Here is a 14,082-nt window from a genome sequence, read left to right as displayed (position 1 = left end):
TATTTACCGGTTTTCTAATAAGTCTAGCTTTTTTTTTCCCCTTTAAATGGGGATGCAGGTGTATTCAGAGGATGCTAGATAGAGTTTAGAGCTGCTGAAAACCAAATTATGGCTTTTGAGTTCCATTTCCAGCTCTGTAACTGATTCGTATTTTAATTTCCCGTCTATAAACTGTGGCTGAAGTTCACAGTACTTTCCTCAGAGAGGCTGTAAAGACAGATTATTTTGCATTTTAAATTTAAACTATTATGAGATTTATTGATAGAAGCCCTCAAGGTGTGTAAATTAATGCAACATAATAAATGCCATATATGTTACTATTGTAGCAATGTGCACATTTGTTAAGGTCAGTCTATATCAGGTTATCTTTTCTGAAGTATGGCTGAATAGACAAATTAGGACCCAAACATTCTGAACGTGCTATGGGAACAGGTAACGACCAGAAGTAGTAAAGTCTGTGGTTCATTTCTTCTCCAGAATCATCAAACTTCAGCCCCAAGTCATCACATTAGGTCATTCAGTTTCTAATTAGCCATCAGCTTATAGGCTATTAGCTATTTCGGTGTCTAAGAACTATGAATTTTAAGACAATGCAGCACCTATTGTCCTCTAAAATAATGCTGAGTAAGCACAAAGAGACTATCTGGAGTCATGAAGAATAAAAAGAAGGCAGTGACCCAGAGAAATACCAAACTGGAAGCATCACCATATTGAAAGGTTGAGAGCTGCTTTGCCTACCTTTCCATAATCACAATCTAGGAAGAGATCAGTAAACATTTGCCTCTGCATATCATGTCTTATTGCTTCTTGGAAGTCATCAGCACACTGACAGAGATGCTTCAGGATTTCTTGGAACATGTCATTTGAAAAATGTTCAGTGTAGGAATGGACATACTATGGAGAGAAAGCAACAGTGTAAATGGTTAGCTTTCTTCAAGTATTTTCATCTTTATTTGAACTCTGAAAAAGCTATTGCATGCAATGAAATATACAGGAATTTGGAGTTTAATCTGCTAATGCAACGCAGGCTCGGTGCACGGACGCTACGCTGCCTACTTTGTTCTTTCTTTCAGAAGCAGCACTATTCTCCAAACAAGCCTGGGACACTGCACAAATGCATCTTGAACAGTTCCTTTCCTGGCCCAGAGCTCACTTACCATGTCCAGTGCTTCAGAGATGCTGGATCAGAATCCCTCCTATGAAATGTCATTGCTTAAGCTAGGTTATCTCAGGGAGGATGTAAGTTCTCCACGGTTTTCTGCAGCATTTAGTATTCCTGACTTTACTCCCAAGGAGGCATTTTGAGCCATTAGTTTTTGCATAGCTGACACTCACTCAACTCTCTAATGCCACAGAATTACCATTGCCCACAACTTCAGTGTTTAGAGAACCAACCAGTCTGGATACAATAAAAAAAGGAAAGAACCTTTCGAAAATGAGCCTGCTGTCACCTAAGTCCTCTGACACTGGGAATACTACTGACTCGAGATTTATTTTAAGTTCTAGCCTTGAAGACACTTTAACACTTTGGATTTATAGCCATGTGGGTTTTATGAGCAAAAGCAATATGGTTCTAAAAATCTGCTGTGCATGACATAAATAATAATGGCCATCAGAACAAACCACGATCCCAAAGCCTGTGCTGAATTATTATAGCAGGTTTCTGGAGCCAGCCACCGTAACAGGGAGCCCATACAGTTAAAAGGAGGAATTTGCAAAACACAGAATGTTTCCCATTGTCCCATTTTTAGAGTACGGATACCTGACATAAGTGCTAGAACATCTTGGACTTGTTGAAATGCCGCACAGGCATTAACAAACTGAAATATTAATATATGTTATTATTCATGTCTCTATTGCAAAATTTCCAAATATATGGGACAAGTGGAGAAGAGAGGAAGAGCAGAAAAGCAGCAGCCAATGGCCTGAGGGGTGGCTCGTGGGAAAGAAGAACTCCTAGCGCAATGTATGTTTTTTCTGCATTTCAGCATAAAAAGAGAGGATGTAGGTGGGTTGGAGAGAAGGCGGCAGATCTGGGGCTACGTGTATCTACCAGCTTTTCAGAGCTATTACAACCCGGAGCCCTGTGACAGATGAACCTTAAAGATGACAGCAGTTGGGAGAAGGCAGGTTGGACAAGCAGCTTGTCATTTTGTATGTCATCTTGATGACACATCCAAAGGCTTGTGTATTAATACTGCTGTCTAACAGCTCCACAGAAAATTTTTAGGCGCGTATGTTCAGCTATGTGGGCAGGAGGAACTATCGTAGAGTCATAAGCTTTTCTTAGCTGATGTGTGTAAAGCACTCTACTGTGTAAAGTACTGTACACATAATAAGCACACATTTATTTATTATTAACCAAGAGATTTTGACACCCATCAGAAGAAAGCTGGCACACCTCCTTCTTGCTATCCAGTGTGAGACCTCGCTGTAGTTTGTGAACACATTATCATCACTAACAATGGATCTTTGCTTTTTGTTCCTGCTGATCTCAATAGAAATCGAGGAAGCCATATGTAATCATGAAAAATAATCTCACCTTTAAAGCCTGATTCTGACCCTACAAAGGCAATGTGAGTATCTCCCTTGGTGTCAGACTGCTGGGGATTCTGCATGTTAGAGTACAAAGCCTGTGAAATAAACTATTAAGGACCGGTCTCTGAGAATTAAACACTTTTAATATAAACGACCCCACGAGCTTCTCATGAAGGATGTAAAAATTCAACAGCCACTGTTTCGCATGTCCAAAAAAAACCCCCGAAACCCAACAACAACAACGTGTGAGGTCTTTCTACTGAGTTTCTAACAGCCTTTAAATAACCCAAAGCTGCACTGAATTCAAGGGGAAAAAAAAAGGCACCATTTAATTTTAAGGTCCATTAAAAAGCAATGCTTTCCACATGTGAAAGGGCCTGGACCAGTGTGGAGAAAGATCATCCCTCTCTCTGGTTTTGGTGGATGATGCAAACTGATGAACAAAGGTAAATTGTAGCTGAGGATTAGAAACAGCCCTGTCCTGAGAGCGAGGCCGGTGATTACGGCGCAGCTCCCAAGGGAAGTGATGAAAGCCTCATCATTTGCTTCAATTAAAACCGGACTGGAAAAAGCGTCAGAGAACATATTCTGAGAACAACGTTGCACTGGCTGGTAAATCAGACAGCTTGACAGTCCGTATCTTTTGTACTTCTGATCTCTGTTGTCATATCTTTAATTGAGTTAAAATAAAGAGTACACAAAATATATTTTAAAACATTTTTCTAATGCTAATGGAGCATGAATTCATTCAGTGCCTACACATGTACCATAAGGGTTATGGATTGATGCTTCATTTCAGTGACAACAGCAATTCTCTGGGCTCCCATTATCCACAATAGTTTTCTTAATTAAATGCAGTTATTCTGAGGTTACATTTAAAAATACCTCATTTCATGCTTAAAAAAGCCTTCAACAAGTTATCATAAAAATGCATCTCTGGGCAAAATACCGAACATGTGAGTCTCCCGAGAGCGAAGAAGGCACAAAAATCATACATGGTTGCTTGAAATTAGTCTCTGCACAGCTGCTTTATACTCCGTTTTTAATTAGTGTAACAGCACCCACTAGCACTGCTGCAATTGAGGGTCTGTCATTATTTCTATTCTAAACATCCCTTTTCACAGGTTTAATTACCCAGCCATAAAATTTAGCTCTGTCGTAGGTAGAAATGGCTGGCAAAGTCTTGGCCTGGAGAGTTTTTCAGTAAATATAGTTTGAACTGATTTGGTTGTTTTCAAATTGATGAAGAGTAGAGTAATGGGGTGAAACTTCCCACTGCATTTATTGATTTTGGCGAGTTAAAAACACGCTTCTGATGTTTCTCAGTGACAGCTTTTGATTTTAAAACTGCGTGTTTTTCAGCCCGGTTATGCTTCTCACACATTTGTGATGCTTGTTGCAGTTTGGTTATGATTCAGGCCAGTAATAGTTCAGGGCAAAAACGGTAGAGCTTCTCATCCCGGTTCATCACTTGTTAGGTTTTGCTATGGTTAATAGAACTTAATCAGAAATAACAATACTTTGGGGACAGTACTAATTACCTCAGGCTAATGGTTATATTGGAACACCGAACCTCCCTTGAGCAGCCAATGCAAAACCTGGATTCACAGGTGATTCAGGGCTTTGGCATTCCAGAAAGGGACTGAAAGGGGTGTCCTAAAACCCACTGCTTCTAGAGTAACTTCTCAGAGAGCGGCACAGGCTGCAGCTCTGAGGAAAGCAAAAGACTTCCCCCTTGCTGGCCAGAATGGAAGCGTTGTGACAGCAGAGGATGGATACGGAGATGGAACGTGAAGTGTCCTGATACAACCAGTTACCTGGGACGCTGGAGAAGTGAAGCCCTTCACTTACTCAGCTTAGCTGTCCCCAGGGAAATGCTACTACTTTGTGATAAACATCATATTCTGAATCAGATGCTCTTATTTCATTTCTCACCTCTGTGAATTCATCTATGTTTACTTTTTTTTCCAACGTGTCTACGGTTTCCAGCTTCCCGTCATAGATTGCTAGTAAAAAATGAAGGGATATTGGTTTAGAAAGCACACAGTTGTGGTTTTTCATATTGTACACATTTTTTTGCACACTGTTATGTTATATTAACTTTCTTCTCATGTTGGATTACATTATTTGAGGTTATCCTACACAATAGCTGAAGCATCTGACTGTACAGAGGCTATCTAAATCTGATTCTTACATATTTCTCTTGCTGAGAATCTGCACTTATCTATTCAGAACTGTATGGTCATATTTATTCTTGACACATGTTGGTGCAAATTGCAATGATTTTATGAATTATGTGAGGGAAGAAAATACTTTTGATTTAACAAACAGGTAAAACAGCCTTAAAATACTGGGGACATGGATTCTGCTTTGCAAGAGTGGAATCTGAAAGTCAGTAATTTTCCCAAGCAGCTCTGTGGGAATATTTTTACTGGTTATGATATTCAAAACTGTCTTTTGGTCAGCTTCTGGGCTGCTATAATGGGACTGAGAAGGTATGTCAAATGTCTACACAGATTTCTGAATGAGGTCTTTGAGCACAGACATGCTATTTCTGTTGGGATTATTTTTCTGTTCTTTCTTCTACAATGTATCAGGAATAAAGAGAAAATTCACCATAGAATGCATTTATCTCTTGTTGCTTAAGACATTCCTAAACTGTACATTATCTTTATTAAACTATAAAACAAAGCTTAATGTTCCATAATGAATATTGGATGCTATTAAATGAAACACATTAAGAAATGGAGCCGCACTGTTAGTGAAATACGACATAAAGCACCTCCAGCACCTGGAGAGCAAGCATCTGGACAGAAACTTCCTTCTCAACCTCACGTCCCGGTGTCTGCTCACGCTGGAGAACCGCAGCCACCACAGCAGGAGCACAAGGGCTGTGTCTGGCACTCGCACAACGTACTACCAATACAGGATGATTACTCAGAGGAACAACCCTGTGACATAGAAAGGGCCGAGCAAGGGCAAGCTCTAGACAGAGGGGAGTTCAGCAGCAAGCAGAAATGCACTCTGGAGGTTCCCTGCTTATCATCCCATTTTCCAGCAAAGGCAGATTTGTTATTATTGATAATCATTACAGGCTATCGATGTAAAGGGCTGGCAGCAGGCTGTATGTTGCCACTTCAATGTTCCTGGCTCTATCTATTCAATTATCGTTATGCGGGGAGGTCAAGTGTAAGCTCTGTAAAGTGGGCAGGAATTATGGAAATCTTCCTGTGCCGAGTGCTCTGATACAGAGGCCCTTGTGCTGTGCGTCGCTGGCATGCCTGGGACTGGCAAAGGGAACGGCTAGACAAGATGTGTGATTTGGTGGAGCGTTAGGTAAGCTTCAGCATTTTCCCCGAAACTAGAAAAGTTAACAACACTGTCAGACTTTAATTTTTTTGATCCTACCTTTCTTCCATACCTCCCAGTATGCCAAGCTGCTCATGGGATTTCCAAGACCTCCCATGGGACAAGGAACACCGCGGGATAGAGTAGATGAAGGAGGTTGTTACAGTGATTCTTAAAAATCGTGACAAGCACATGGCAATGTCTGGCTAATGCGGGATGTAAGTGGAAAGGGCCTGCATCTGATCTTTCTATCTCTCTGAAAGATTTTTTAAACTTCTTTCCATACTTTTCAAGATCATATTAGTGAACCACGTGGTGGTTCAGTCTCTTTCCAATCTGTCTGAAGATTTGTGGTTAATATCCTAGCTGGTGTATCTACCCTTAAGAGATTCTTCCTCTATTATCAAATCCATTCACTGTTTGCTCACAGTTTGCATCAGAATTCAGACCACAGAAATAAAACTGAAGGAGACACATCGAAAACTTACCTTTTCTCACATCTATGGGAGTAGAAGCAATGACATCGGGAAAAGACCTCAGAGCACTCTGAACCTACAAATCAAGGTAATAGTCAAAGGCCTGTTTCATGCAGACAACAGTAGGCAATTACTAAAACAAATCACCTGGAATAATTAGTCATATGGGCCAGCGATGCTTCTTACCACACATAGGTGGGTCCTGTTAAATGTAGACCTTGTCTATGTTGTGCTGTGTGCAACCACAGGACAATTTCCTAGGGGCCTTGTGTGACTTGTAAGAAAGATGCTCGTACCAAGAGATGTATTACAATTACTGCAAATCTCATCTTTTATGAGCTGCAGTATCAATTTGTATGAGTCACAGGGGTAGAAAGATTTAATGGAGGCCACAGGAGAGCAAGAGTGGCTGCCTTGGACCTTTTTAAGGGGATTCTGAGGGATAACCAGCTGCAGAGAAGGACATCCAGTGATGAGGTATGTATCCCACAACCTCAGGAGCGTCTGAGTACCTTACGGGGCATTTAGCTTCCCAGGACCTCTGTGGAGAATGCATCGCAATCCTTCCATGTGCTCGTGGGGAATCAGGGCTTGGTGAGGCTAAGTGGTAGACAGCGACCTGCACCCTGGCCCTAAGGGATGTCAGAGCCATTACCCATCCTTCTGCTCCATGCTGCCACGCCAGGGCAGACGGCACTGTCACAAACTTCCTTCTCCTCCTGTCTGGAACAATCACAGCAGTGTGTTAACAAGGATCATCTCTAGTTACCAGTGCAAATGGTATTCTGCCACTGACATCCACTGCCCACTCCTTGAACTGAATTGCCAGGGCCTCCTTTCTCATCTCTTTCACCTGAGACTTCATATTGTCCACCTGCTCCCTTTCCTTTCGTTTGTTCTTTGCCTCAGACTTCATCCTGGCCAGCCTGTAGGACATGGGAATATGGTTTAGAAAGATACCATCATAAACATATTTAAGCTAGATTAAGCCTACCCTGAAGAACAAAAGGAAAGGAAATAACTTCTTACTGAAATTCTTGTCCTTCCAGTACAAGCAGATTTTTTTCCAAAGAAATACTTGATGTTTGGGGCACAAAATTACTAGTGTGACTATTGGACTAGATATCAGTAATCTGTGTTTTCAGAGGGCAGCTCCAAGGAGGTGGGAGTATTTATATTCTGACATGTATCATCTCCTGAGATCTAGTATAACTATGAATCTGAAGAAATAACCTCTGAGTGTCAGATACGTGCATGTGGAGAGAGCCTCTTGTAGAGTATATGGTGGACATTTAAGTGAAAATCATCTGTACAGCTCTCCTAGTTTGTGTCGTTTCAACAGTGATAAATGTTACCTTCACATTTATAATGGCATTAATCGTTTGTTGTGTAGATGTCCCTCAATTTTCTTTCAATTTTAGCAGGAACAGAGGTGCCTAATTTTGCTACACTTGATTTACCAACAAAATTGCATCAGTATGCATTCGTCTCAAAGCCCAAGTACCATTTCACATGAGCACTTCACTGGCAAAGAACAACATTCAATGAAATGTCTTAAGCAGTCTCACACAATAAAGTCCTTACTGCCTTAGGACAGGGGTAATACACCAACCTCTCCGTCATTTTGAACACACAGACTTTGCAAGCTTGGACTAAAAGTACCTCCCTTTCCTCTTCCTTCCATTTTCTTTGCTCCTCTAATCACCCAGCCACGTTTTTCCCAATCCTTCATTTCGCGCAACGAAAGAACTGAATAAAATTGATCCCGTAGAACTGATCTGCTTTGGTTTTGACTTTGTTCATCTACGAAATGGAGCCTTTAGGAAGTTCAAAATGCTTAAAGCCAAAGGATCAGTTCATATGGGGAGAACAGTTCCTGCTCACGGGGGCTGCTGGAATCTCTCTGCATTGAGACAGCTGCCCTGCACACCTCTGTGGCTCTCACACCCTCTATAGCTAGTCAGAGCAAGGGGAACTGCGCCTCTTTTGTACCTGAGAGCACACGAGTCCAGAAACTGTATTTTAACTAACAATTTCTGCTCCCTTCCTCCCCCTGCATTTCACGTATAGTGAAGATGGGCTGATCCTGTCCCTGCTCTTTTCTGTTGCTACGGGGTCATCCTAGAAATTATAAAAGAATGGTATTTTCATTAATGAATAGAAAAGCCTGTTTAACATGTTACAGCATTACGCTTTGATCACAGTCAGTTTTATCACCAGGTACTTGTTCTTCATGACCACTTATCACAGAGGTTTCTTAATGAATAACTGGGTTCCTTAATCAATTGTGGGCATTGCCCAAGTGCCTGCTGAGCCAGTTCAGCCTCCGGCGCTTTGATAGCAGGGGAAGGGTAAAATAATTTCCTGTCTTCTGACTCCTTCACAGACACAGCAAAGAGGAGATACGGAGCAGGTACCAAGCTAAATGGACTAACAGATTTTCCTCCAATGTATGCTACAGACAGAAAGAGAAACCCAGACCATTTCTAGCTGCAGCTCCTCCTCAGGAGCGGTCTGCAAGCTGAAAGTAGGGCTAAGGCCATGCTAGGAGTTGCCGAGGTGCTCTGGTGATTAACCTGGGCAGTGCCCAGCCCAAGTTACATTGCATGCTGCACCTGCACTGTGCTGCAGTTTTGCATTTATTTCTAGGGTCCTAAAACACCAGGCAGCTGCACCCTCTGCCTGGTGTCCTGTCCCTGGTGTGGGACAAAGTGTTTCCTCCCTAGACAATAATGGCAAAACAGGCTATAACAGTGCTGGGCACCCGTTTCAAAGTGAGCTCATTTCAGTATTAGACATTCCAGAAAAGATGAGATGGCAGCGAGGGTGACTTCTCCCTGCAGAACGAAACATGTTTCTTCAGGAAGACAGCCGCCTAACTCCCACACAAGGATGGGTGACTCAGACTGAAGGACTACCGTCCCTGGACAAATAAAGTCTGTCTCAGGTATCAATCCATTTGGATAAGGAATTTCTCCCATCTGTTCTCCCGCATGCCTTGACTCCCAGTCAGGTGGCAGTTAAGGAGAGGCTGGAGGAAGCCTGCGAGAGCTCACTGAGGGTTGGTAAGTTTTAGATAAGAACCTGTGGTGAAATCCTGCCTTTCCTGAAGGTAACGTCAAGGCTCCCGGGAGTTTCACTGGGGCCAGAATTTCACTCCTCATCTTTCTGGTGCTTATGTGAGAGATTTTGAGCACAGACTGGCATTTCTCTTGTAACATTTTTTTCATGTTGAGAAAGCCAGTGACTCACCTTACGAGTCTCAGTGCTACATGGTGTCGGTAAAAACCTCTGTGCTGCTGTAGTTTAAGAATCCTATGCAAATCCCACAATACAGCCGTCACAAATATGTAAATCCTGAGCTGCTGAGAATGCAAATCCCATGATACTACTACCAGCGGATATGCAAAACCTGCTACAGCTATGTCTACATAAACCCCCGTGGCAGCGCTGTCTACGGAGAGACTGATTTCTGCAAGTGTTCATAGTCACTTCCTTTGCATCAGTTCTGATAGCTACAAATTGAGAACCTGCCTCCAAATGTAAACATGGACTTAACAGCCAAGGCCAAGATAACATGTCGCTGGCAGCCAACACTTTGCATTCTACAGGAAGATCTGATCTCTCCAGAAATAAGCTCTGATTCGCAATGAAAGCTAAGAGTATTTTAGCAGGAGGAAAAAAAACCAAAACAAAACCAAACAAAAAACCCAATCCAAACTCCCAAGAAATTTTATGTATTTTAATTCAATTTCTTTTGCAAAATAAAAATGAGATATGGTTCTGCACTTCCTGCATCCAGGTGTCCCTCTGTGAAGCAATATGAATGGTGAAACAGTCCCCAAAACAAAGGTGTGGCAAGGCTGGCATCCTAAACATCCCCCCAGAATAGTCTGTGCTTGAGGGAAAGCTCACTGAAAAAGAAGATGTTTCCCCAGACCATTTGTTTCAGTGGACCGGCATTTAAAAAATAAAAAATAAAATTGAAAATCTTTTACCAGCTCTGGTTGTATTACTGTATGTCTGCTTCTGAAGAAAACCCAAAAAGCTGAACTCTTACACACTGACCATGATCAGTCAGTTATAATTATTTTTATCTGTGGGGAAAAAGGAGGTAAATGACTGTATGAAATTCACTTATCACACTGCTTTAGTTGTATTCACACAAGGCATGTTCCTATGAACTGTAACAATATGTAGACTAGAAATGTAGACAGACAGAAACTCAGAGCAGTAGAGAGAGCTTTAACATATTCTTTTATTCATTATAATACTGGGAACTTCAAATATCTTCATTTAGAGTTTATGCATAAGACACGTCAACATTTTACTTTCGTAATTCCTGACACTGAAACCCTGAAACCAATTTTCAAGCTGTATGTACTATTTATGCAAATAGAAGAGACAGCCATTCAAATAGAAGTCATTATTCTACAAACACAGATATAGAATGAAGTGATCTAGTAGTGAATGAATAATTTTGACATCATTCACAATCACCTCTGGGTCATCTGTAAACACAAATGTTCACTTCTATATTTTTCTGAATAGAGCAATGAAAATTAAAGCATTATTGTTCACCTAATGCACTCACATTCCAACCTTAGCACATTGTAAGGTGCCATGGAACCCCCTTCCAATAGTCATTAAATATTATACTAAAGCAAGCAGCCTAGAATACACCCCAGAAATGAGCAACATGATAAAATACAAAACAGTTTCTACTTTAAAGGGAAAAAAGAATCTGAAAGGAAAGCCTAAGTAAAAATCCCAGGAGAAGGAGTTTCTACTCCTTTCTCCTCAGTTCCAGGACAATATTCTTGTTGGTTTGGTCAAGAGAAATCATCCTGAAGGAGGAAAAAAAGGTTATCTTTTTATTAAGTTTGGAAGAATATAGAAGAAATGATCTGAAGAGTTCGTAGACCTTTGATACTAACACCTGTCCTAAAGAACTGCTGTCACTAACCTAGACTGGTTTGAAAGCAGTTTGCATTCCCTATATGTAATTAAGATAGAGTCTAAAGAGGGATTATATACTTGTGAAGGGCAAAATATTGCCTTAAACAGGAATAACTAGTGTTTCATTTTATGTGGCATGTTCTGGCATTTGTCCTGCTTCTCAAGTTTTTATGAGAGACAGCTACCATCTCTGGTGCTGTACTCCACAAGGCTCATTTTGTTCGACACTTCGCCAGCCAGGCTGCAGTCACGCCATTCCCTTTGTAAAACCGAGACCAAGACACCAGCCACGCTTTCAACTCTCTCACCTTTCTGATGTTGTACCTGGCATCTCAGTTTTTAGCTCCTCCGTGACCATCTTCATTCCTCTCAGGTACGGGCCTGGTTTTGTAGAAATACAGTACCGAGGGTTATGTCTCATCAGATATTCTCCAAGAAAATTAATGGGGTTAAATTTGTTTGGTTCTTTGTCTGGTGCAAGCACATTCTTTCTTTCCACTTCCATTAACAGTTTTTCCATTCCTGGGACTAATGTAGGTAGGAGTTTGTCAAGCAAATAGATGCGAGTATCTAGTGACTCTTTCTCTTCACTGAACCACTCTTTGGACAGCCAGTCACAGGGTTCTCTCTTCTTTACCTTTTCTTCTTCTGCCTTTTGTGCGCGAACTGTCTTCACCTTTGCCTTCTGCAGACTCAGACACCTCTGCTGCACCTTTTCATAAAAACACTCTTTCCACGGAGCATAATTACTAAGACATGGCAGCTCATCATTCCCCTGATTTCTCTTCATTTCTGTGGCAGTCATATTCTTACCTCCAAGCCTGGGATGTTTTAGACCTGCAGCTTGGGCTGCTTCCTCTGGCTGAGCAGCCGTACTTCAATCACTGTGAGACAGAACAAAAGCAGCAATGCCGAAAGATGCAGCAGTGTCCTAGCAGATGACACAGGAAGAAAGTCTATTGTTAGGAATTAACTAATATTCTTTTTCTATGTTCCTTTTTTATTCTGTTACTGCTGCTTTGTACTCTTAAATAAATACAGCCCCTTTACTTCAAAGATCAGTAAATGATTTATAAAGATTAATTATGTATCACAACAGCCCTTGGAGACAGAGCAACTAAATAAGTGTGTTCCTTTCTTACGGGAGAAGAAACTGAGACACAGAAGAGAAGTGATTAATTCCAGGTCACTTAGAGACTCAGAAACCAAGCGGTGAACAGTGCTCGGAAGTCTTCTCCCCCAGTTCTAACCAGCGGATTCCTGTTACTCCTAGTATCATTATTTCTGTTTAGGTCCCATTCCATGCCGCCAGGAAATCCAGTGGATATGAGACAAAGGAAGCTAGTAATGGAAAATACCAGATGCCTAGGAGCAAGATTTCTCTACGTGTCGCCTTCTGCTTCATCTTTTCTGTAGCTGTGAAAAACAGTGAGGAAGCTTGTCCCATAGACTACTTAATTTCAACTTCAGCAACTATTTTTTCCTCTGGACATTTTGTTAAGGTAACGAGGACACAAGTTGTATGGGTCAGCAGAGCTCCTACAGAAAGGGAAGCTCTATACCACGAACTCTGTAATTAAGCTGTTCACAAGCACACCATCTTGTAGATTATTCTGTAAAAGACAGACCTACAGAGAGTTGCAGATATGTCCCTTTATAATTTCCCCAACTCCACTGTTTTATTCTCAAAATGTTCATTCTGTGAAATATCAGGAAGAAACTGGGTTGCTCACAAGGCACAATTTGAAAACTATGGCTGTATGTCTCCACACATAACTGTCTGCATCTGTAATGGGACTTACACATACAGAATGGAGCAGAACGTTGCCTAACCACTCGATTCGAAGCATGAAAAATCACCAGCATGCTGCAAAAAAACCCAGCCCAGTGTTAAACAACAGCAAGAGAAGGGTGATATTAATAGAGAGCCTAACGCCTTTCCAGATTAAAGATGAAACTCCACTTTGAACTTGCTGCCACACTAGCCTTTTCAAGCTCTTACTTAAAAGTGCTTTTCACTAAGGCCTTTCAGTATCCATAGCAATACCATTGCTTTTGATATGTTTTGCTCTTCATGTTTAAGCATCTGTAGCTGTTCTGAAGAGAGTTCAGCCCTCCAGGAAATGCATATATGTGATCTACGGCCCTCCTGGCACACAAATGTAGTTACTAATATGTTGACCTTCTGGTTCATAACCATTGTTTGAGTCCAAATACCGCTTGGATAGGTAGGATGCTTCACAGCACTAAATTTCTATGTCTGTTTTCTCGATGGGCTTGTTGGCATCTTCTGGTAATTTGTTTTCAAAGATGATTACTTGCTGGGGAGTGAGATGGATTTATGGATCAAGCTGCCTGCCTGACCCATGCAGAGGGTTTTAAGATGGTAGCTGGTTTTGCTACCAAAGGACATGAGCTGTAAAGGAGATTTATACCGGTAGAAAGGGAAACCTGTCAACCCTATCAAATTGTTCCTTGCTTAGGTGAGTTTCTTTCAATAAGCTGTAAAACCAGACTCTTTCTGGTTCAAAGCAGGGTGTTAACCAAATGTTCTGGTCACATTCCAAATCAGCTGGTTTTGTTGTGCCAAAATAAACTGTTCTTGCAGTTTCAAATACTTATGTTATTTTTTAACATCCTTTATGAATCCGCTCTGCAGTTTCTGCGCAATGTTAAAGTGACAACTGCACTCTGCTTTATGAGGTAGCTGATTCTGAACGATGATGAATATATTTTCTACACTGCTCTCAACCATTTGTTA

General features: G+C 41.3%; 1 protein-coding gene across 1 annotated transcript in view; it reads right to left on the bottom strand.

Moving 5' to 3' along the window:
* The window catches only part of EFCAB5 (EF-hand calcium binding domain 5), a 33,333-nt gene extending 21,138 nt beyond the window's left edge, over nucleotides 1–12,195 (bottom strand). The window contains exons 1-5 of the mRNA XM_076354881.1: nucleotides 11,630–12,195; nucleotides 7,132–7,288; nucleotides 6,375–6,438; nucleotides 4,474–4,544; nucleotides 739–894 (exon numbers count right to left, since the gene is read on the bottom strand). Of these exons, the coding sequence (XP_076210996.1) occupies nucleotides 739–894; nucleotides 4,474–4,544; nucleotides 6,375–6,438; nucleotides 7,132–7,288; nucleotides 11,630–12,126 (945 nt within the window). The 5' untranslated portion in view covers nucleotides 12,127–12,195. The remainder of the gene's footprint in view (nucleotides 1–738; nucleotides 895–4,473; nucleotides 4,545–6,374; nucleotides 6,439–7,131; nucleotides 7,289–11,629) is intronic.
* Between the last annotated feature and the right edge of the window lie 1,887 nt (nucleotides 12,196–14,082).

The sequence above is a fragment of the Aptenodytes patagonicus genome, chromosome 17 (genome assembly GCF_965638725.1).
Source record: "Aptenodytes patagonicus chromosome 17, bAptPat1.pri.cur, whole genome shotgun sequence".
In the NCBI taxonomy this organism is placed as follows: domain Eukaryota; kingdom Metazoa; phylum Chordata; class Aves; order Sphenisciformes; family Spheniscidae; genus Aptenodytes; species Aptenodytes patagonicus.
The sequence above is the reverse complement of the archived record's forward strand: the minus strand, read 5'-3'. Positions and strand labels throughout refer to the sequence as shown.